Source organism: Oncorhynchus mykiss, chromosome 17 (assembly GCF_013265735.2).
Source record: "Oncorhynchus mykiss isolate Arlee chromosome 17, USDA_OmykA_1.1, whole genome shotgun sequence".
In the NCBI taxonomy this organism is placed as follows: domain Eukaryota; kingdom Metazoa; phylum Chordata; class Actinopteri; order Salmoniformes; family Salmonidae; genus Oncorhynchus; species Oncorhynchus mykiss.
The window spans coordinates 58,977,022-59,000,176 of record NC_048581.1 but is presented as its reverse complement, the minus strand read 5'-3'; the positions used below and the strand labels follow the sequence as shown (position 1 = coordinate 59,000,176).

General features: G+C 47.9%; 1 protein-coding gene across 6 annotated transcripts in view; it reads right to left on the bottom strand.

Annotated features, from left to right (window-relative positions):
• LOC110494239 (low-density lipoprotein receptor-related protein 1) overlaps window positions 1-23,155 on the bottom strand; it is a 178,186-nt gene that overhangs the window by 10,903 nt on the left and 144,128 nt on the right. For 4 of the 6 annotated variants that reach the window (XM_036950321.1, XM_036950323.1, XM_036950324.1 and 1 more), the window contains exons 46-80: window positions 22,892-23,020; window positions 22,670-22,789; window positions 22,453-22,566; window positions 21,652-21,798; window positions 17,614-17,736; window positions 17,377-17,493; window positions 17,105-17,233; window positions 16,347-16,469; window positions 15,000-15,140; window positions 14,576-14,763; window positions 14,212-14,395; window positions 13,804-13,889; window positions 13,569-13,688; window positions 13,266-13,453; window positions 12,822-13,027; window positions 12,458-12,652; window positions 12,208-12,356; window positions 11,920-12,013; window positions 11,586-11,822; window positions 11,214-11,336; window positions 10,970-11,095; window positions 10,676-10,792; window positions 9,769-9,875; window positions 9,382-9,514; window positions 9,145-9,267; window positions 8,929-9,051; window positions 8,674-8,814; window positions 8,429-8,566; window positions 8,205-8,324; window positions 7,663-7,928; window positions 7,360-7,538; window positions 6,865-6,971; window positions 6,467-6,586; window positions 6,024-6,200; window positions 4,044-4,184 (exon numbers count right to left, since the gene is read on the bottom strand). In XM_036950321.1, coding sequence (XP_036806216.1) covers window positions 4,044-4,184; window positions 6,024-6,200; window positions 6,467-6,586; window positions 6,865-6,971; window positions 7,360-7,538; window positions 7,663-7,928; window positions 8,205-8,324; window positions 8,429-8,566; window positions 8,674-8,814; window positions 8,929-9,051; window positions 9,145-9,267; window positions 9,382-9,514; window positions 9,769-9,875; window positions 10,676-10,792; window positions 10,970-11,095; window positions 11,214-11,336; window positions 11,586-11,822; window positions 11,920-12,013; window positions 12,208-12,356; window positions 12,458-12,652; window positions 12,822-13,027; window positions 13,266-13,453; window positions 13,569-13,688; window positions 13,804-13,889; window positions 14,212-14,395; window positions 14,576-14,763; window positions 15,000-15,140; window positions 16,347-16,469; window positions 17,105-17,233; window positions 17,377-17,493; window positions 17,614-17,736; window positions 21,652-21,798; window positions 22,453-22,566; window positions 22,670-22,789; window positions 22,892-23,020 — 5,031 coding nt within the window. The remainder of the gene's footprint in view (window positions 1-4,043; window positions 4,185-6,023; window positions 6,201-6,466; window positions 6,587-6,864; window positions 6,972-7,359; window positions 7,539-7,662; window positions 7,929-8,204; window positions 8,325-8,428; window positions 8,567-8,673; window positions 8,815-8,928; window positions 9,052-9,144; window positions 9,268-9,381; window positions 9,515-9,768; window positions 9,876-10,675; window positions 10,793-10,969; window positions 11,096-11,213; window positions 11,337-11,585; window positions 11,823-11,919; window positions 12,014-12,207; window positions 12,357-12,457; window positions 12,653-12,821; window positions 13,028-13,265; window positions 13,454-13,568; window positions 13,689-13,803; window positions 13,890-14,211; window positions 14,396-14,575; window positions 14,764-14,999; window positions 15,141-16,346; window positions 16,470-17,104; window positions 17,234-17,376; window positions 17,494-17,613; window positions 17,737-21,651; window positions 21,799-22,452; window positions 22,567-22,669; window positions 22,790-22,891; window positions 23,021-23,155) is intronic. The other 2 variants (XM_036950322.1, XM_036950326.1) reach the window with 1 other exon arrangement.

Genomic DNA, 23,155 nt, shown 5'->3' with positions numbered 1-23,155 from the left:
CCAGCTGCGGAACTAGGGAGGAGCAAGGAATTTGGCTCAGGTCAAGTCAAAAGATAAAGTGAGAGAAAAAAAACCTCTGGGGAGGGAGCCAGAGGTTAATTAAGTTCCTGCTTAGCAACAGTGATGTATTGGCTGTCTAGATGTGTGAGGAGTTGACCCCGCCCAGTAGGAGGTTAGAAATATATGTGCTTTGTCTTTACAGCTGTATGACCCATTGGTTGAATAAACTTGGTTAGAGGTTTTCCTAGTATTCCATGTTTTACCCTGTTTGTTCAGAAGCTAACAATAGTATAAATAACACAACCACCATAAATACAGACTATATGACCGTCTTTGTAGAGACAGTAATACCCACTAAAACAGTTAGGGTCGAAAAGGCTCCCAAAGAAAAGAAAGTGGCCTTCAATAACAAGGACAGGGGGGTGAAGAGGACCCAGAAACAGATCAACACCATGCTGCGGGGGGGAAGAGGACCCAGAAACAGATCAACACCATGCTGCGGGGGGGTGGTGAAGAGGACCCAGAAACAGATCAACACCATGCTGCGGGGGGGTGAAGAGGACCCAGAAACAGATCAACACTATGCTGCGGGGGGGGTGAAGAGGACCCAGAAACAGATCAACACCATGCTGCGGGGGAGTGAAGAGGACCCAGAAACAGATCAACACTATGCTGCGGGGGGGAGAAGAGGACCCAGAAACAGATCAACACCATGCTGCGGGGGGGGGGGGGGGGGGGGGGGGGGGGTGAAGAGGACCCAGAAACAGATCAACACCATGCTGCGGGGGAGTGAAGAGGACCCAGAAACAGATCAACACTATGCTGCGGGGGGGTGAAGAGGACCCAGAAACAGATCAACACCATGCTGCGGGGGGGTGAAGAGGACCCAGAAACAGATCAACACTATGCTGCGGGGGGGGTGAAGAGGACCCAGAAACAGATCAACACCATGCTGCGGGGGAGTGAAGAGGACCCAGAAACAGATCAACACCATGCTGCGGGGGGGTGAAGAGGACCCAGAAACAGATCAACACTGCTGCGGGGGGGTGAAGAGGACCCAGAAACAGATCAACACTGCTGTGGGGGGGGGTGAAGAGGACCCAGAAACAGATCAACACCATGCTGCGGGGGGGGGGGGGTGAAGAGGACCCAGAAACAGATCAACACTGCTGCGGGGGGGTGAAGAGGACCCAGAAACAGATCAACACCATGCTGCGGGGGGGGGGGGGGGGGTGAAGAGGACCCAGAAACAGATCAACACCATGCTGCGGGGGGGTGAAGAGGACCCAGAAACAGATCAACACTATGCTGCGGGGGGGTGAAGAGGACCCAGAAACAGATCAACACCATGCTGCGGGGGGGGGGGGGGGTGAAGAGGACCCAGAAACAGATCAACACCATGCTGCGGGGGGGTGAAGAGGACCCAGAAACAGATCAACACTGCTGCGGGGGGGTGAAGAGGACCCAGAAACAGATCAACACTGCTGTGGGGGGGGTGAAGAGGACCCAGAAACAGATCAACACCATGCTGCGGGGGGGTGAAGAGGACCCAGAAACAGATCAACACTGCTGTGGGGGGGGGTGAAGAGGACCCAGAAACAGATCAACACCATGCTGCGGGGGGGGGGGGGGGGGGGGGGGGGTGAAGAGGACCCAGAAACAGATCAACACCATGCTGCGGGGGGGGGGGGGGGGGTGGAGTGCCAAGCCATGAAGAGCCTGCAAACCCACATTTGTGAAGAAACTGAACCTGTTCTACAAAAGATTTGACACCCATAATCACACAAATGACTGCTTTGCTGTCCTACGAAATAATGGTTACTACAGAGCAGGTCAAAGTTTTTTTTAAATGTATTTGTATTACCCCCTTTTTCTCCCCAATTTCGTGGTATCCAATAGTTAGTAGTTACTGTCTTGTCTCATTGCTACAACTCCCGTACGGACTCGGGAGAGACGAAGGTCGAGAGTCATGCGTCCTCCGAAACACAACCCAACCAAGTCGCACTGCTTCTTAACACAGCGCCCATCCAACCCGGAAGCCAGCCGCACCAATGTGTCGGAGGAAACACTGTGCACCTAGCGACCTGGTCGGCGCGCAGTTGCCCGGCCCGCCACAGGAGTCGCTAGTGCGCTACCGGCCAAACCCTACCTAACCCGGACGACGCTAGGCCAATTGTGCGTCGCCCCACGGACCTCCCGGGCGCGGCCGGCTGCGACAGAGCCTGGGCTCGAACCCAGAGTCTCTGGTGGCCTTAGAGCACTGCGCCACCCGGGAGGCCACAAAGGTTTTTAAACAGCTGAACCCAAGGAAGGCCTCTGGGCCAGATAATGTGAGCCCAGTCCTCCTCAATAACTTTGCCGAGGAGCTTGACCCAGTCTGGCAACCCATCCTCCAGTTATCCATCGACTCACACACACACCAATACCACAGGCCTGGAAAACATTTCACTTCATCATGAAAAAATGACTGTGGATCTGACCTCAGAGCTCGTCAAATGTCTTGAGAGAATAGTGTCTCGAAACATAAAAAGACTCTGTGGAGAGGAAACTGGACCCTTACCAGTTTGTCTATAGAAACGGGCGCAGTACAGAGGATGCAATGACCACCCTCACACACCTGATCCTGAAACACCTAGACCAACCAAAAACCTACGCCAGAGAACTCTTTAGATTTTTCCTGTGCTTTTAACACCATACAAACGCACCTTCTACTAGCCAAAATGAAAGAACTGGACATTAACCCACACCTCATTTACTGGTAACACTCATTTCTCAGTAACAGAACTCAAGGTAAACAACACTCTCTCCCCTCCTGTGGTCACCAACTGGGGAGCCCCACAAGGTTGTGTGAGCTCACCCGTCCTTTTCATTCTGTACACCAATTGCACAAGTCAAAACACCAAGCATTTTATGATTAAGTTCTCTGATGACACTGTCCTGCTGGCCCTACTGGAGGACAACAGCGACCTCCCACTGTACCTAGACAGTGTAAACAGCCTTGTGCAGTGGTGTGACAAACTATTTTGTCCTGAATGTCACAAAAACACAGGAGGTTATCTTTGAGCCCAGGTCAGTGGCTGACCAAAACCAGGTAGTCATTCACAGTGAACACATCCAGCAGGTCTACTCTCATATATATATCTGGGAGTACATGTTGACCATGCCCTGAGATGGAGTGTCAAAGTAGACTATGTGCTATGTGTGTGCTAAGGTGCAACAGTGCATGCACTTTCTCTGCAGGCTGAAGTCTTTCGGGGCAACCTTGGAAATACTGAACATGTTCTTTTGCTCCACTATCCAGACTGTTTTGCAGCACTGCATCACTGCTTGGTACAACACACAGTACAGGCAAAAACCAGGGTGTCAAGTCTGCTGAAAACTGCCCCAAAAAATATTGTCAAGCTGACCATCAAAACCTTTCTGGACAGCTACCACACAAACATGTTGAGGACGGCAAACAAAATATCAGAGTCCCCCTCCCATGTGCTCAACTCAGAGTTTGTGCTTCTGCCATTCAGGAAGCGCTACAGACTTCCCCTGTGCAAACTGGTCAGGTACAAAAATGAATTTGTGCCACATGCACTGACCCTTATGAACAAATAAGGAGGACATTAGGGACACAGTAGATTCACTCATTCAGGAACGGGCAATAGTGAAAAGTGAAATAGAACTTAAATAAGCATGGACATTGAAACTATTGGGTTTGTGCATTATGTGCAAAGCTCAAGGACCGTGAACATTAAGGAGATGTGTAACAATGAGTACAGGAGAGACAGCTATGTAATGTGAAAGGGAGGGGTAAGAGTCCTTAAGCGGTTATTCTTGTTTTTATGAATGTCTGGCCTATGCCATGTCTCGCAACATATTGCAAAGCATTTTCTTGTAGGTAAAGTAAATATCTATGAAACTCAGACAAAGAAATCTAATCTGTATGTGAACTCATAGACAATGCAATACATGTTGAATATAACAGTTTAGGTATAAGGGTGTTAGTGTTTACTCACAGGGGGAGAGTGTGGGTGTGTAGGACTTTGTCTACTCACAGATAGGGGAGAGTGTAGGAGTAGGGAGCTCCACACAGGTTCCGTTGTCCAGGGTGCGTCCGTTGGGACAGGTACAGACTGGACCACTGGGGCTGAGCAGACACAACCACTCACACTTCTTCCTGTCACATGGGTTGGTCACTGACAGAGAGCAAGACAGAGAGACCAACAAGTTAAAAAGCAACTGCCCCTAAAATGCAACTTCTCTTTTTGAAAACAGCCTGTGTCATCGATATGAGTCAGAAACATTTATTCTACTGTCAAAATTGACTACAAAGTGTAAATTGGATAATTTTGGTCATTAAGTCAGTCTTGTCCAAAACGGAGACTTGCGAGATGATAAAATGATTTCCTATGTCACAGAATGAAGGATACCTGAACAGTTTTCCATGGGTTGGGTTTATTTTAATCCTGCCCTCATGCCCACAGCACCCAAATAATAATCAATTCGGAGCGCAGCGGCACACGACCACATCATTATGCCCATGGTCAATTTGTTTTGACATTTGATATCACAAACTACATAGGACAATATTTTTTTAAATGTCAATATCTCAATTTAAATGACTTAAAAACCTCAAACCAATTATAAAATTGTAGAAATTCACATACAAATATTGAACGCAGTTAATGAGACAACTAAATATGTGCAAAATGAAAATATTGTCCCATTTGCATTGTGTAATTGACAGTCCCAAACTAGCCCCAGATATAGGCTGTCCAATGTCAAACTAACTTTGCCACGGTCCACAGCAGCAGGCTGAAGCCAATTGACAAAAAGAAGTTGGCTAGCGCTAGCTAGCCTAGTCGACTTCAAAACCTGGTTAGACTGTTTTAAGTTACATAGAAGAGTGACTGTGTACTGTTTTGGCAGCGTGAATGTACAAACACTTGCCACGTGCGAACACACACACAAACACACACACCCAAGCCAACTCTCGTTTGGCTTCAGTCATGGCCACTGCATTTCTTAATGATAAGATTAGCCCTCCTTTAACACAATTATACCAGACTGTAAGTCTGTCTCTAATAGTCTAAGGGCCACCCCTCAAAAAAGGCATTCCATGATCCAGGAAACAAAACTGCAAAGTTTAAACATCATTACATTGATAATGTTATGAATACTGTGTGGATCAAAAATTGTAAAAGTTAATAAAAATGTATAATTCAAAAAGGTACGATTTCGAAATCATAGCTCATTTTGGGTAATTCCCCCTAACAACATTATGAGGTTGCCATGTTACATCTTGGTTACATGTGTTCCGTTGTCCATGCATTCAGAAAGCAAGGCATTTAGGCTACCAGACTGGAGGAATGTAAAAATGATATGAGAGAAGAAGCAGTTTAAATAGATTTCTCATAACGCCACCTTATTTTGAGAGCTGTGCTAGCTAGCAAACATGCTGTCTTTAGTTTGTCTAGCAGCCAAGAGCAATGATGGCCCCTGTAGGCTGAATACAGCTGCCAAAACCTATTATATTAACTGAGACAACCACTGCTCATGGTTAAAACATTTCCTCATTTGGGGTTCCTCTGAATCAGAGTGCAACAGTAACCAAGGTGAAATACAGCAATGTCGGAACTTAGCTAGGGAAATTACCCAAGATGCACTGTGATTGATGCTAAATATAATAACTTTGATTAAAGAAATTAAATGTGCAGTTTTTACACGTTTTTAAATCACGTTCATAACTTTATCTACGTTGTGTTGCTGACATTTTGCAATTCTGTTTTCTGGGTCCCGGAACAACACATTTTTGATGGGTGGCCCTTGGACTTTAAAGACCTAAGCCTAACTTGAGATCTTTGGTGTGCAAGTCAATTTGTCGTAGGCCTAGTTCTGTGCACACATCTCAAGTTAGAATTCAACCCTGAAAGAGCGTTTAGAGAATAGCCGTGTTGACCTCTACTAGGGCTGTGGCGGTAATGACATTTTGTCAGCCGGTGATTGTCATGATAATAACTGTGATGTCCACTCACTCTCAGGCTGTTTGTTGCGATGGTAGAGTACGATGTCCGTGGCGTGGTTCATTCCTGTAGTCAGGTTCTCCATGGGGCCTTTGCCATACTTGTTGACCCGGAACACAATGTTGTTGATGTAGGTGACACCATAGATGTAGTCCTCAAACACGTCAATACTGAACGGGTGGTGGAGCTCTGGAACAAACAAGACCGAATACCACAGCTCAGACCAACTCTTTACCAGTTAGACATGCTATTAGCTATGCTAAAATACAACATTTTCCCACTTGCTGAGGATATCAGCATGCTCCAATTTAATGCACCGATTCTTGACAGTCCCAGTGCCATGAGAAGACTCCACATCTAAAAATGGGCCCACATATCTCTAACCAAAACATCATTCTGTGGCTTAGCGATGTCAGCCCAGGTCTTTAAACCCAGACCCGTGCAGGTCACTCAACTGTTCTTAATGCTGGTCACAGCCACCACCGGGTCGCTGCCATTCAGCCTCACACTGCCAATCACTGACAGCTTAGCATCGGCCCAGTACAGACGCTCGTTAAAGTAGTCCACAGCCAGGCCTGGAGAGACAGAGAGGCAGAGATAAGAGAGAGACAGAGATAAGCAGAGAGAGAGAGAGAGAGAGAGAGAGAGAGGGAGGGAGGGATATAGAGAGAAAGAGAGGGAGAGAGACAGACAAGCAGAGAGGGAGAACAGTCATTGAGACATGTCAGTTTGAGGCTAAGCTTATTGAGTGAAACAAAGCTCTACACAGCCCATCCTTCAATTTGTGGAGAAATGGACCTGTCAGTCAGTCTGTAAAATGTTTGTAGTGTGTGTGTGTGTGTATATATGTTACCTGTGGGCCACTGGATGTTGTCCTGTACCAGTGTCTCTCTCATGGTTCCATCCATGGCAGCAGTCTCAATCTTTGGGTGGTTTCCCCAGTCAGCCCAGTACATGGTCCTAATGGGTACACAGCATCGACAATCAGTTACATGCGCCATCACATAGTAATACGTTGCGCCATCACATAGTGATGCCTTGCGCCATCACATAGTGATGCCTTGCGCCATCACATAGTGATGCCTTGCGCCATCACATAGTAATGCGTTTGACCATCACATAGTAATGCCTTTGACCATATCTACTGGATGTCCAGTTGATTTGTCCCTGGTCTAGCACACCATCTTTCTATCGTCAGTCTTATTTAAATACTGTATCAGAAAGCACTATGTGCACAAAGAAGGATGTGTTTGAAGGCTCAGGAATTATCTTCCAGACCCATGTATTTCCACAGTAGTCCAGACTACTCTCCCAGCCCCACTATCCTCCTTTCCCAAGGCAGACTCACCCTCTCTGGGGGTCCACTACGATGGCGTAGGGCTCGTCAATCATGCCGGAGATGAGGGTTTTGCGGTGTTGGCCTGATATCTGGGCCACCTCGATCACATCTCGGCCAGAGTCTGTCCAGTAGATGTTCCCTGCCACCCAGTCCACGGCGATGCCACGGGGCATCTTCAGACCGGGGATCTGAACACGGGGAGAGGAGGGGGGGGTTGGGAGGACAATACCAGTTAAATCATTGTGTGTGAGAAAGAGCCAAGGGCATGACACAAGAGCAGTCAAGACTATCTGAGCACGGACAGACACACACCTCCAGGTTGGCGACGCGGGAGTCGCTCTGACGACGGTGGCGGTTGTTGTTGCCGTTCGGTGACGAGGATGGCAGCTCGTAGGAGGAGATCCTGCCCGTGTGCCAGTTGGTCCAGTAGATGCGGTTGGTCTTGACGTGCAGGTCCATGGCATCGATGCGCACGTTGGCGTCGCCCTGGAAGGTCTGCTCGTAGCGCCAGTTGGGCATGCCAGGGTCCAGGCTGCGGATCTCGTTGTCGTCGGCGATGTAGAGCACCTGTCTCAAGCCTGGGAAGACAGAGGAAGGGAGGTCACAACCCGAATTAGGACATCCCCTCTGACTTACCGTTATAAGGCCATCCCTATACAATGCAATTGTCTTGCGTGGCTAAGAGCTACTTGGCACACACATCCACTAACTGATATCTAACTAAATGTAACACACACAATTGTGACAGAGGCTAAGACATTCAAACAGAGACAAATTCAGACAGGTTTCTAAAGACAGAGAGAAGCAGTAACTGTAACCAATCCACTGGTAATGCTGAACTGAGCAGTACTCACTGTCAACCTTGCAGGTGTCGTTGATCCTGGTGAAGTACTTGTGGCAGCTGCACTTGTGGGAGCCCTTGGTGTTGTTGCAGATGTGGGAACACACTCCAAACTGCTTACACTCATTCTTATCTGTGAACAACCCCCCCCCCAAAGCAAAAGGATTTGGGTTACAGATCATTTGTCGACATTTAGTCATCACAGTAACAGAGAGTGTATCTGTAGCAGTGCTGCACCTTCACATCGGTTGTTGCCTGTGGTCTTGAAGCCAGGTTTGCAGGAGCAGAAGGCCTCAGTGCCGTTCACCACACAGTGGGCCTCATCACCGTCACCACACACTGTCCTGTTATTACGGCAGTCATTCAGGGAAGAGTCTGCAAAGAACCAGACAGGACAGAGTCAAACTTGCAGACAATAACATGTACATACATACAGAGACACACACACACACTACTCTTGCGTGCCGAGATGCAACACACACCTTTCTTGTTGCAGCCGATCTCGTCAGAGCCGTAGTCCTCACAGTTGTTGAAGTAGTCACAGCGCAGGTTGGAGCTGATGCAGCGGCCGTTGGAGCACTGGAACTCATCCTTCTGACAGACTGGCGTGGAAGGAGGAGTCTCTGGAGGAAAACAGGGAGGAGGCTGCATTATTTCAACTCCATAACCATCTAGTCAACTCCGTAACTCTATTGCAAAAGTCCACTCCATAACGCTCTACTACTAGAAAAACTCACGGCAGTTGAGCTCATCACTGTTGTCCCCGCAGTTATCAACACCGTCACAGTGCCTGGCTATCGGCAGGCAGACACGGTCGTTGTGGCAGCGGAACTGCCTTCTGGGTGGGCACTGGAATTTAGCTGAGGGATAGAGGAGGAGAGAAGAGATGGCACGTCTGAGGTAGGTGTTGAATGATCCTCAGGGACAGTGTTATTGATGTCATGGAGACTCACTGCACTCCTCTGGGTTCTCATCAGAGTTGTCTCCACAGTCGTCCTCTCCGTCACACTTCCAGGCCAGGGGCTTACACAGAGTGTTGTTACACTGGAACTCATCCAGGGGGCAGTGTCTACCCACTGAGACAGAAAGAGAGAGAGAGACAGAGAGTTACTTTTTTCTATGAAATACATACCCACGACTTGTACTTAATGAACAGTACACTAATGTGTGTGTATAAAAAAAAAACTCACCTCCGCTGTCACACTTCTCCTCGTCACTGCTGTCCATACAGTCAGGGTCTGCGTCACAGCGCCAGCGGATGGGGATACAGTGGCCATTCTTACACTGGAACTGATCACTGTCACACTTCACATCACAGCCATTCTGCAGGAGGACACGCAGGGACATCACTTACTATGTCACACTAATGACAATGCTATTCATAAATGAACAATCCTCTAGTAATGTATTCGTTGTGACAATGAGTTAGGACATGTACTAGTAAGATTGGGGATGACATTGACTTTCCATATCACTAAGCTTAAAAAAAAAATCATGTTTGGGAGCAACAGTGAGGGGTTTTTCATTTGATGTGAGTAATTTTACTCTATTTTTAATAACTGTGAGTGTCACTGTACCTCGTCTGATCCATCAGCACAGTCATGGTCTCCATCACACTTCCACCTCCCAGCGATGCAGCGACCATTGGTACAGGAAAACTCACTCTCTGAACACTGCCTTGGCACTGATGGGACAGAGAGGAGAGGAGAGGAGAGGAGAGGAGAGGAGAGGAGAGGAGAGGAGAGGAGAGGAGAGGAGAGGAGAGGAGAGGAGAGGAGAGGAGAGGAGAGGAGAGGGGTATGGAAAAGAATAAGAACTTCCGGACACAGACGTATGTCATGAGGGTAAAATGGCTGTACAGACAGGAGGAAGAGACTGGTAGCAAGGGACATGTCAGAAGATGGGGGGGTGGGAGTACACTGGGTCACATGGTACATCGAGGGGGAGGGGCTAAAAGGACTAGTGGGATTGGAAAGGAGCTGAGAGCCTGGATAGAGTAGAAACACTTTTTATGGAGTCAAGGAGCAAAGCTACTTTTTAAATATTTTGTGTACATTTTTGTCCCCTAATGGCAATAGGATAGTGTAGACAGACAGTTGGGGCTTGGGTAGATTGGTGGTAGGTTGGGGGTGTTCATGCTGATCGTCAAGACACCTACCTCTAAACCACGTCAACAGGCCAGTGTGAAATGCAGAATAAACATGAGATGATGTGAGATGTGCAAATGGCCACAAAGTTAAATCAAAGCAATGGAAATCAAAATCTTGAATGTGCAGCGCAGTTGAGTGAACACACAAACAACAGTGTGGCTTTAAAAACTATTAAATCATCTGTCTGGGGAACAGATGTAACTGAACCCATACAGTGAAAACAGGCATCATATACAAATAGAATACATATATATTCTGTAGCTCTAATCTCCCCCATAGCGAGAAGAGACAGGAGACCTAGCATCACAGACTGGACAGAGCAGAGGGGACCTACCACACTTGTCCTCATCGGAGTTGTCTCCACAGTCGTTGTCATAGTCACATTGCCAGCGACCCGGGACACAACGGTTGTTCTTACAGCGGAACTGGTACGGCTCACATGTCCTCTCATCTGAGGACACGACATACACAGAATACAGTCAAAGTAGAAATCTGAACAAATATTTTAATAGTACACAATTATGTAAAACACATTACACAAAAGAACCTTGGGAATCTCCCCATTCCTATCCCACCATCTCGCCTGCATCTCAATCTCTCTACCGCCAACCCCCCGTCCATCACTCACCACACTCCTCCTTGGGTTCGTCTGATGCGTCCCCACAGTCGTCCTCTCCGTCACACTTCCACCGGGCCGGGATGCAGCGACCAGAGTCCTTACAGCGGAACTCATCCACGCCACACGTCATCTGGGCTGGAGGGGGAGGGGGAAGAGATCAGAGAGAATACAATGAAGGGCGGTAGAAAGAGAAGGGGAGGAATCAGGGAGCAGGGAGAAGGATGCTGGACGGGACAGTAGAGTGGATCCATACTGCAGTTGGCAGGCTCGTCGGATCCGTCCACACAGTCGTTGTCCCTGTCACACACCCAGACACGGGGGATACAGCGCTTGGTGATGGCACACTGGAACTGGTTAGGGGCACACGTCACCTCCGCTACACGGGACAGAAAGGAGAGAGGAGACCGTCACTTACCAATATCCGTATATGATGCATGGCTTTCGCTCCTAGTCTTTGTAAACATACATTTAAAATGAATTTAAATTATACATGTAAACGTGCGTAGAAAACATGGTAGGCCGAAAATAACACAAAAACACTGGTTTGAAAAGACGAGACGTTGGTGCAGTATGATACACCCCCCCTTTAAACCCTCCAATACTGTAGGAACAGCAGTCTACTCACGGCAGTCTTTCTCGTCCTCTCCCTCTCCACAGTTGTCCTGGCCGTTACAGCGGAAGATCCCTGGGATACAGCGGCTGGGGTGGCTACACTTAAACTGACTGGGCAGACACACGTGGATGTCACAGTTGGCCTCGTCAGAGTTGTCCTGGCAGTCGTTGTCTCCATCACAGATGTAGGCTGGGTTGGTACAGATGCCTGTACCACACTGGAACTGGCCGGGTCTGCACTTGAACTCCGCTACAGGGGATACCAATACAACATCAGTCAACCAGGATTTTAGTACAGTGCAGCTATGATAGTTAGTGTTCATGGACTAGGACTGTCTGTCACTCACGGCATTCCGCAGGCTCGTCTGACCGGTCCCCACAATCATCCTCTGTGTCACACTTCCACCAGAACGGAATGCACTTGTCATTCTTGCACACAAACTGCAGGGAGGGAGGGAGGGGGAGGGGTAGGGAAAAGGATAGAGAGGAAGAGGGAAAGAGATGGGGAGGGAGGGAGGGAGGGGTAGGGAAAAGGATATGGGATGGAGAGGAAAAGAGATGGTGGGGGAATAGAGTGAAAGATTAGTTCTGAGCACATAAAGGCAGAGAAAGACACAGACGTTGGTTAAACTCACCTGGCTGGCGGTGCAGTTGGACATACACCGTCTCCCGTCACTGGCCAGGTAAAAGTTAGTAGGACAGGCACACTTGTACCCCCCTCCAGGCGACAGCAGGCACAGGTTACTGCATCCTCCGTTGTTTGTCTGACATGGGTGGTTGGCCACTGTGGGTCAACCAAACACACACAACAGGCCCAGGTGAGAGGAGTGCAGGCACACGTTGATACATGACAGGGTGTTCAGGTGGCGGTAACAGTAGACTTACTCATACCCTCTGGCTGGCGGTAAGGGTGGTAGATGTGGACGTCCATGGGCCGGTGGAGCGTGCTGATCAGCATGGTCTTGTTGGTGCCCTGGGTCTTGTGACACCTGTTGATGGACTTGGTCTCCCAGTCGGTCCAGTAGATGTACTCCTCAAACAGAGTCATGGCAAAGATGTGGGGGATGTCCTGGCTTAACACTGCAGGGAGGGGGCACACAGGGAGGGGGCACACAGGGAAACAGATACGAGCAGTGATTTATTTACTCATGAGCTTGTGGTGTGTATAGTGTACACGACTTCCGTTTCATGCCTGTGTGTTGTAATGTCAACATCCAAATGTGCACACGTGTATGACAGAGTGTGTTACCAGTGTGTCGGTTGGTTCCGTCCAGGCTGGCAAACTCAATGTAGTCCTCTCTGGCGTCAGCCCAGTAGATGCGGTCGTTGATGAAGTCCAGAGTGAGGCCGTTGGGCCAGGTGATCCTGTCCTCTACAATAACAGTCCTGTTGGAGCCGTCCATCCCTATCCTCCCTATGTGGGGGTTGTCACCCCAGTCTGACCAGTACAGGTACCTGGCAGGGACACAGCTCAGTGTGAGGCTTCAGAACCACTCAGAACACCCAGGTGAGTGGTCAAAACGTCACACTACATTCTCAGCAAAGTGAGGATCAATGAGTCTCTCTTGAAGTAAAATAATGCTATAGTGCTATAGTCAATATGCTATAGTCAATATTTGAGCAGCATTCATCAAAGAGAAAATAAGAGAACATGAATGCAATTCCTGCTTGTTATTTAGAGCTACGTTCGTACCCGTTTCGTACGTCGACCGCCACAGCGCGTGGTTCCCTCAGACCGGTGTTGACCAGGACTGTCCGGTAGGCCCCGTTCAGCTTAGACACCTCGATGGTGTCCCGCCCCTTGTCACACCAGTACAGGTTCCCTCCCACCCAATCAACAGCCAGACCATCAGGGTTGCTAAGAGATGTGCGGTGAAGGACCTGCCAAAGAGCCAATCGGAAATTACAGTTCAGTTCCCCACATTATGCAACTAAATGTAGGCTACCAATCAAATGTATATTTCTAAGAGGAAAGAAGTAATGGAGCCACACTGACTTGTACGTCGCTGCCGTTGATGTGCATGCGTCGGATCATGCTGCCCTGAGTGGTCACGTCTGTCCAGTAGATCATCTGCTGTCTATAGTCAAAGTCCAGCGCCACCGCATTGTTCAGGCCCTAATACACACACACAATGGGAGAGAAGTGATCAAACATAGCATGATGGTCATAAGGAGCAATGTGCTATTTCCACCTGTTGTAGGTCTTTGAGGTGTTGAGGCTCCAGTCTCACCTGTTTGAGCAGGGTGTAGTTGGAACCATCAAGGTTGAGTTTCCTTAGGTAGTAACGGTTGGCAAAGATCAGGAAGGGCTCCTCCTCTGGACAAAAGAAGGATTTTTTTGGAAGAAAAAGGTCATGAAGTTCAACTTCAGGCTGTCCTTAATAAAGCTTTTACCACCCCATACCCCCCCCCCACCAGCTCTTACCACCTCATACCCCCTTCCACCAGCTCTTACCACCTCATACCCCCCTCCACCAGCTCTTACCACCTCATACCCCCCTCCACCAGCTCTTACCACCTCATACCCCCCTCCACCAGCTCTTACCACCTCATACCCCCCCTCCACCAGCTCTTACCACCTCATACCCCCCCCTCCACCAGCTCTTACCACCTCATACCCCCCCTCCACCAGCTCTTACCAGAGGTGGACTTGCAGATAGTGGGGTCACTGGGGCTGAGCTGGAAGCCCTCCACACAGAGACAGTGGAAGGATCCGTGGGTGTTGATGCAGCGCTGCGTGCAGGGGTAGCTGGTCGTACACTCGTCTATGTCCACGCACGTCTTCCCATCATCCTTCAGGCGGAAGCCAGGGTGGCATCTGCACTGCACGACCACACAGGAGAGGAGAGGTAAGGCTGTGTGTACTACTTCACAATGGTTAACCTTTCCGACAAATAGTTGTTACGTAGCTGACAATATAAAATGGCAATGACTACAGATGAACAGTCATCACCGTCAACTATTCATTTAGCAGAGTCTCTCCAGGTGTAGGCGCGTCCTTACCTTGAAGCCTATCTTGAGGTCCTCACAGAGCTGAGAGCAGCCGCTGAGCTTGCTGTTCAGACACTCATCGATGAAGCAGTTGAGCTCGTCAGTGCCGTCACCACAGTCATCGTTCCGGTCACACAGCAGCGTCTCGTTGACACAGTTCCCGTTGCCGCAAGCGTACACTGTGTCGTTACATTTCTTCTCTGTTTTGGGAAGAGGTGGAGGACAGATTGGAGGATGGGTCAGGAAGAGGAGAATAGAGAGTTAACATCTAAGGAAGAGGGGGCTTGGCTCACACATTGGCCTAAATCCAATATCGCAATTTAGCAGGGATTTAGTAAATCCCTTTCAATTCCTTGCCAATAGTGGGCTGAGACGGAGATCTCTTAGGGCCCAGAGAAAATAGACAGTTAGCACCATCTGTGAGTGTGTGTCTAACCTGGGCCGTTGCAGTGGGGGTTCTTGGGAGCTTCATCAGAGCGGTCGTGACAGTCGAACTCTCCGTCACACTCCCAGGAGCTCTGGATGAGGCAGCGCCCGTTGGCACAGCGGAACTCATTGGATCCACACGTAGGGTACTCTGAAAGGAGAGACGGGTGATTGGTTGGTTGATTATTTGCATTTGTCTATACAGTTATGTCACTGGTAGGCCTATCACATACACTGTATATACAAAAGTATGTGGGCACCCCTTCAAATTAGTGGATTCGGCTATTTCAGCCACACCCGTTGCTGACAGGTGTATGAAACTGAGCAGACAGCCTTGCAATCTCCATAGACAAACATTGGCAGCAGAATTGGCCGTCCTGAAGAGCTCAGTGACTTTCAACGTGGCACCGTCATAGGAAGACACCTTTCCAACAAGTCAGTTTGTCAAATTTCTGTCCCACTAGATCTGCCCCCGGTCAACTGAAAGTGCTGTTATTTTGAAGTGGAAACGTCTAGGAGCAACAACGGCTCAGCTGCGAAGTGGTAGGCCACACAAGTTCACAGAATGGAACCGCCGAGTGCTGAAGCACATAGCGAGTAAAAATAGTCTGTCCTCGGTTGCAACACTCACTACCAAGTTCCATTGAACTCTGGAGCAGTGAAAACGCGTTCTCTGGAGTGAGGAATCACGCTTCACCATCTGGCAAATCTGAGTTTGGCAGATGCCAGGAGAACTATACCTGCCCCAGTCTATAGTGCCAACTGTAAAGTATGGTGGAGGAGGAATAATTGTCTGGGACTGTTTTTCATGGTTAGGGCTAGGCCCCTTAGTTCCAGTGAAGGGAAAACTTAACGCTACAGCATACAATGACATTCTAGACGATTCTATGCTTCCAACTTTACGGCAACAGTTTGGGGGAAGGTTCTTTCCTGTTTCAGCACGACAATGCACCCCTGTACACAAAGTGAGGTCCATACATAAATGGTTTGTCGGGATCGGTGTGGAAGTACTTGAGCCCTGACCTCAACTCCATCAAACACCTTTGGGATGAATTGGTACGTCGACAGGCCTAATCGCCAAACGTCAGTGTCCAACCTCACCGCAGCAATGTTCCAAAATCTAGTGGAAATCCTTCCCAGAAGAGTGGAGGCTGTTATAGCAGCAAAGGGGGGACCAACTCCATATTAATGCCCATGATTTTGGAATGAGATGGTCGACAAGCAGGTGCCAGATACTTTTGGTCATGTAGTGCATCATGAAAACAGAATATTCATTCCAAATGTTTAAGGATTAACACAATGATACTATGATAGTGTGTGAGTGTAAGAGGGGGTACAACAGGGGTCATCCACTCACCACACTCCAGGGACTCGTCAGAGCCGTCACTGCAGTCTTTGTCATGATCACACACAAAGTGCTTGGGGATGCACTGTCTGTTCTGACACATGAACTCATTCTCATCACAGGTGTTGTTGAACACTGAGACAGACGGACAGACATTAGTTAGTCAATAAGCTACTGCATTATCAAAATAATCTGTATACCAGCAAGTAAGTATTTGATAATGATTGCATAAAGAACTTCTGTTAAACTCAAATTGCTTAACATTGTTTGGGGTTAAGTAACATCTCCCATAATTCCATAGGTAAAGATGTATCCAGTCAATAGTCCTCCATCCTCCTCTCATCCACTACTCACCACATCCAGCCATGACACCCTCATCCACTACTCACCACATCCAGCCATGACACCCTCATCCACTACTCACCACATCCAGCCTTGACACTCTCATCCACTACTCACCACATCCAGCCATGACGCTCTCATCCACTACTCACCACATCCAGCCATGACACTCTCGTCCACTACTCACCACATCCAGCCATGACACTCTCATCCACTACTCACCACATCCAGCCATGACACTCTCATCCACTACTCACCACATCCAGCCTTGACACTCATCCACTACTCACCACATCCAGCCTTGACACTCTCATCCACTACTCACCACATCCAGCCTTGACACTCTCATCCACTACTCACCACATCCAGCCTTGACACTCATCCACTACTCACCACATCCAGCCTTGACACTCTCATCCACTACTCACCACATCCAGCCTTGACACTCTCATCCACTCCGTCAGGACAGTCCTTGTCCCCGTCACACTTCCAGTGCTGGGGGACACACACATGAGAGCCAGGACACTGGAAGGCATGTGGACTACACGTCTTATTCTCTGTCAGGAGAGGTGTGGGGAGGAGGGGAGACAGATATGGGGCAAGGGTATTACTCTTGGGTGCATTCGTTTTGAATTCGACTAGTATTTCCAATTGAGTGACCTCCCTGTTAGAGATTGTGTGTGGCGTGAATCACACTCACTGCACTTGCTGCCCTCGTCAGTCCCATCACCACAGTCGTCAGCGCCGTCACACACCCAACGGTTGGGGATACAGCGGTGGTTGCCGCATTCAAACTGGCTGGCCGAGCAGAACTTATCTAAAGGAGAGAGAGAGAGACCAAAGAGGGTGGTGCAATGAAGAGAAAGAACATCTGTCAGAAATGTGTGGTGAAAGACTACAGTGATCAGCAGTCCAGTAAAAAGCCATCTGAACTGACCACAGTGTGTCTCGTCAGCTCCGTTCTCACAGTCGTTCTCCTTGTCGCAGGTCCAGCTCATAGGGATACAGCGACCACTAGGACACGCAAAGAATGAAGCAGGACACTTGGTCTTCCTCCGGTCTGCTCGACAAACAGATGGACAGATAGTGGTTAATCAAAACAAATTTTATTGGTCGCATACACATATGTAGCAGATAATGTAGCGAAATGCTTGTGTAATAACTCCAACAGTGCAGTAACATCTAACAATTCACCACAATAAACGCAAATGTAAAAGTAAATAAGGAATATATATAAATATTAGAATGAGCAATGTTGGAATCTCGAGTGTATATACACACTACCTTTCAAAAGTTTGGGGTCACTTAGAAATGTCCGTTTTAGGTCCACTAAAATAGGCTATCAGAAATAGGCCAGTATCCCGGAGTCGCCTCTTCACTGTTAACATTGAGAATGGTGTTTTGCGGGTACTATTTAATGAAGCTGCCAGTTGAGGACTTGTTTCTTAAACTAGACACTAATGTACTCTTATTCAGTTGTGCACCGGGGCATCCCACTCCTCTTTCTATTCTGGTTAGAGCCAGTTTGCGCTGTTCTGTGAAGGGAGTAGTACACAGCATTGTACGAGATCTTCAGTTTCATGGCAATTTCTCTCATGGAATAGCCTTCATTTCTCACAACAAGAATAGACTGACGAGTTTCAGAAGAAAGTTCTTTGTTTCTGACCATTTTGACTCTGTAATCGAACCCACAAATGCTGATGCTCCAGACACTCAACTAGTCTACAGAAGGGCAGTTTTATTGCTTCTTTAATGAGCACAACTGTTTTCAGCTGTGCTAACATAATTGCAAAAAGGGTTTTCTGATGATCAATTAGCCTTTTAAAATTATAAACTTGGATTAGCTAACACAACGTGCCATTGGAACACATGAGTGATGGTGGCTGATAATGGGCCTCTGTACGCCTATGTACATATTCCATTCAAAATCAGCCGTTTCCAGCTACAATAGTAATTTACAACATTAACAGTGTCTACACTATTTCACCTTGTGAAGATGCTGGAGGAAACAGGTACAAAAGTATCTATATCCACAGTAAAACAAGTCCTATATTGACATAACCTGAAAGGCCGCTCTGCTCAGTTCCAAAACCGCCATAAAAAAGCCAGACTACGGTTTGCAACTGCACATGGGGACAAAGATAGTACTTTTTTGAGAAATGTCCTCTGGTCTGATGAAACAAAAATAGAACTGTTTGGCCATAATGACCATCGTTATGTTTGGAGGAAAGAGGGGAGGCTTGCAAGCCGAAGAACACCATCCCAACCATGAACCTTGGGGGTAGCAGAATCATGTTGTGGGGGTGCTTGCTGCAGGAGGAACTGTTGCACTTCACAAAATAGATGGCATCACGTGGAGGAAAATTATGTGGATATAATGAAGAAATATCTCAAGACATCAGTCAGGTTAAAGCTTGGTCGCAAAGGGGTCTTCCAAATGGACAATGACCCCAAGCATACTTCCAAAGTTGTGGCAAAATGGCTTAAGGACAACAAAGTCAAGGTATTGGAGTGGCCATCACAAAGCCCTGACCTCAATCCTATAGAAAAATTGTGGGCAGAACTGACAAAGTGTGTGCGTGCAAGGAGGCCCACAAACCTAACTCAGTTACACCAGCTCTGTCAGGAGGAATGGGTCAAAATTCACCCAACTTATTGTGAGAAGCTTGTGGGAGGCTATCCGAAACGTTTTCACCCAAGTTAAACAATTTAAAGGCAATGCTGCCAAATACTAAATTGAGTGTATGTAAACTTCTGACCCACTGGAATTGTGATTCAGTAAACTATAAGTAACTAAAAAAATCTGTCTGTAAACAATTGTTGGAAAAATTACTTGTGTCATGCACAAAGTAGATGTCCTAACCAATTTGCCAAAACTATAGTTTGTTAACAAGAAATTTGTGGAGAGGTTGAAAAACGAGTTTTAATGACTCCAACCGAAGTGCATGTAAACTTCTGACTTAAACTGTATATACAGCAATAGTTGAATAGAAGGGCCTTGACTAGAATACAGTATATACATATGAAACTAGTAAAACAGTATGTAAACATCATTAAAGTGATCAGTGATTTCATGTCTGTGTACATAGTGCAACAGCCTCTAAGGTTGAGTAACAGGGTGGTAGCCGACTAGTGACAGTGACTAAGTACAGGGTAGTAGCCGGCTAGTGACAGTGACTAAGTACAGGGTAGTAGCCGGCTAGTGACAGTGACTAAGTACAGGGTGGTAGCCGGCTAGTGACAGTGACTAAGTACAGGGTAGTAGCCGGCTAGTGACAGACTAAGTACAGGGTAGTAGCCGGCTAGTGACAGTGACTAAGTACAGGGTGGTAGCCGGCTAGTGACAGTGACTAAGTACAGGGTGGTAGCCGGCTAGTGACCGTGACTAAGTACAGGGTAGTAGCCGGCTAGTGACAGACTAAGTACAGGGTAGTAGCCGGCTAGTGACAGTGACTAAGTACAGGGTGGTAGCCGGCTAGTGACAGTGACTAAGTAGAGGGTGGTAGCCGGCTAGTGACAGTGACTAAGTACAGGGTGGTAGCCGGCTAGTGACAGTGACTAAGTACAGGGTAGTAGCCGGCTAGTGACAGTGACTAAGTACAGGGTAGTAGCCGGCTAGTGACAGTGACTAAGTACAGGGTAGTAGCCGGCTAGTGACAGTGACTAAGTACAGGGTAGTAGCCGGCTAGTGACAGACTAAGTACAGGGTAGTAGCCGGCTAGTGACAGTGACTAAGTACAGGGCAGTAGCCGGCTAGTGACAGTGACTAAGTACAGGGTGGTAGCCGGCTAGTGACAGTGACTAAGTACAGGGTGGTAGCCGGCTAGTGACAGTGACTAAGTACAGGGTAGTAGCCGGCTAGTGACAGTGACTAAGTACAGGGTAGTAGCCGGCTAGTGACAGTGACTAAGTACAGGGTAGTAGCCGGCTAGTGACAGTGACTAAGTACAGGGTAGTAGCCGGCTAGTGACAGTGACTAAGTACAGGGTAGTAGCCGGCTAGTGACAGTGACTAAGTACAGGGTAGTAGCCGGCTAGTGACAGTGACTAAGTACAGGGTAGTAGCCGGCTAGTGACAGTGACTAAGTACAGGGTAGTAGCCGGCTAGTGACTGTGACTAAGTACAGGGTAGTAGCCGGCTAGTGACAGTGACTAAGTACAGGGTAGTAGCTGGCTAGTGACAGTGACTAAGTACAGGGTAGTAGCCGGCTAGTGACAGACTAAGTACAGGGTAGTAGCCGGCTAGTGACAGTGACTAAGTACAGGGTAGTAGCCGGCTAGTGACAGACTAAGTACAGGGTAGTAGCCGGCTAGTGACAGTGACTAAGTACAGGGTAGTAGCCGGCTAGTGACAGTGACTAAGTACAGGGTGGTAGCCGGCTAGTGACAGTGACTAAGTACAGGGTAGTAGCCGGCTAGTGACAGACTAAGTACAGGGTAGTAGCCGGCTAGTGATGGCTATTTAACCGTCTGATGGCCTTGAGATAGAAGCTGTTTTTCAGTCTCTTGGTCCCAGCTTTGATGCACCTGTACTGACCTCACCTTCTATAACATTATAGTAGGGTGGCACTAAACAGGGAAGTGTATGGAACAAGAGTGGCATGTTGATTAGCACGTTTGTTTTACGAGAATACTTATTTACTGACAAACAAACAATTCTACTTAATGAAATTTCTAATCTTGCAGTTTTGTGATATCTTAGGTCCCTCTTTACTTTTCGTACTCATCTTGAATTTGGGAGAGTTTAATAGACTTGTGCTATGTGTTAATGAAATGTTGGTGTTTTAATGTGAACTCTGGGGGCTCCCCTAGCAGCTGGTTGCCTTAAAGAGATACGCTGAATCAGAGTCCATAAGGACAAGAGTCTGAAAACATTTCAAATGTTGCAGCTTATGGTGTGTGTGTGTGTGTGTGTATCGGTGTTTGGGCATGTGTGCTGTGTCTATGTGTGCACGTGCGTGCGCATGCATGTTCACCTGGGCAGTTCCTCTCGTCGGAGTAGTCTCCACAGTCATTGGCTCCGTCACACACCCAGGAGGATGCGTAGCAGAGGCTGGTGAACTCACACTTCTGGAAGGTCACACCCTTCACCCCCAGTCGGAAGTAGCTAGAACAGTCAGTAGCTGGTGGACAAGGACAGGGGTTACACAGTGAGTATATATATTATAAAGTCAGTCTAAACTCATTTAGTTCATTAGCTTCAGCATCGTATCTAACTTTACTGACTTTATTGTCCCCATGGGGAAATGTTGATGCAGTGTCATGTACACATTTAAATTGGCAAAAAAAACTGACATTACAACTTCCATAACAGTTAGATACCAATAAAAGGAGACTAGCCTGCTGGCCTTACTGGGTCGATAGGAACATCAGGCCAAACTATTTAGGAGGGATATCACGCCTGGCACAAATTCTTGTCTAGCTCTGTTTTTTCCTACCGAGGGGTGCCCTATACCTGTGCCCAGAGGGGAGTAGTTCAAAGTTCAGGTACAGGGGGTGGCTTGGGTCTAAAATGACTTTGTGAGCCTTGGAGGGCCCTGACCTTAAAGATCTCATCCAGCTGTAAAGTGACATTACACATTATGACAGAGCAACGGGTCCAAAATTAAGTCTGGATTAGTGTTACGTCTGATGTTAGGTTTAGCTGAGTCTAGTCTAAAGATAAGTCTGTGTTCTTTCTTGAGTTGAGTCTAGTCAATCCTGAAGCCTGGGTTCGTTCGAGTTCAAACTAAACCTAACAAATCGATTTAACTAGCCTGGCGCCCAAGGTGACTCACAGCAGTTCATCTCGTCGCTGGCGTCCTCGCAGTCTACAATCTGGTTACACTTGCTGGAGTTGGTGGTGCAGCCACCGTCTCTGCACTGGAACTGCTCTGCCGTGCACAAGGTGGCTGGAACACACACAGATCCACACATTACACTGGTGACAACCATAGAACATTTCCATAGAACATCCACCCAGTATATACTGCATGAGATAGCTAGCCTGCTTACTGTTGCAGAAGAGTTCGTCTGAGTTGTCCCCACAATCGTCCTGTCCGTTACACCAGGAGCTGTGTCCCACACACCTGCCGTTCACACACCGCCTGTAGCCCTTCTTACACACCCGGTTGGCTGAAGACGTACAAAGGGCAGGAGAAAATAACGTTAGAAACATTCATCACATTATAGCTTATAGAGGTCGTGTAAAAGAATGTGTCCGTCGGTCTCACTCACCGCAGTAGGACTGTTTCTCGTCGGACTTGTCCTTGCAGTGGGCCATGCCGTCACAGGTCAGAGTGTAGTTCACACAGTCTCCATTCCCACACTCAAACTCATCTACACTGCCGCACGTGGTGTTTAGGGCTGAGAGGGACAGAGAGGGGGGGGAGAGAGAGAGGAGGAAAGAGACACTTCACTTCATAATAAAAAAAACATGGTTTTAGTGCTGAACATTTCAAAGTTCAGCCCCATTGGCTGTTCTTACATCATTAATGACAT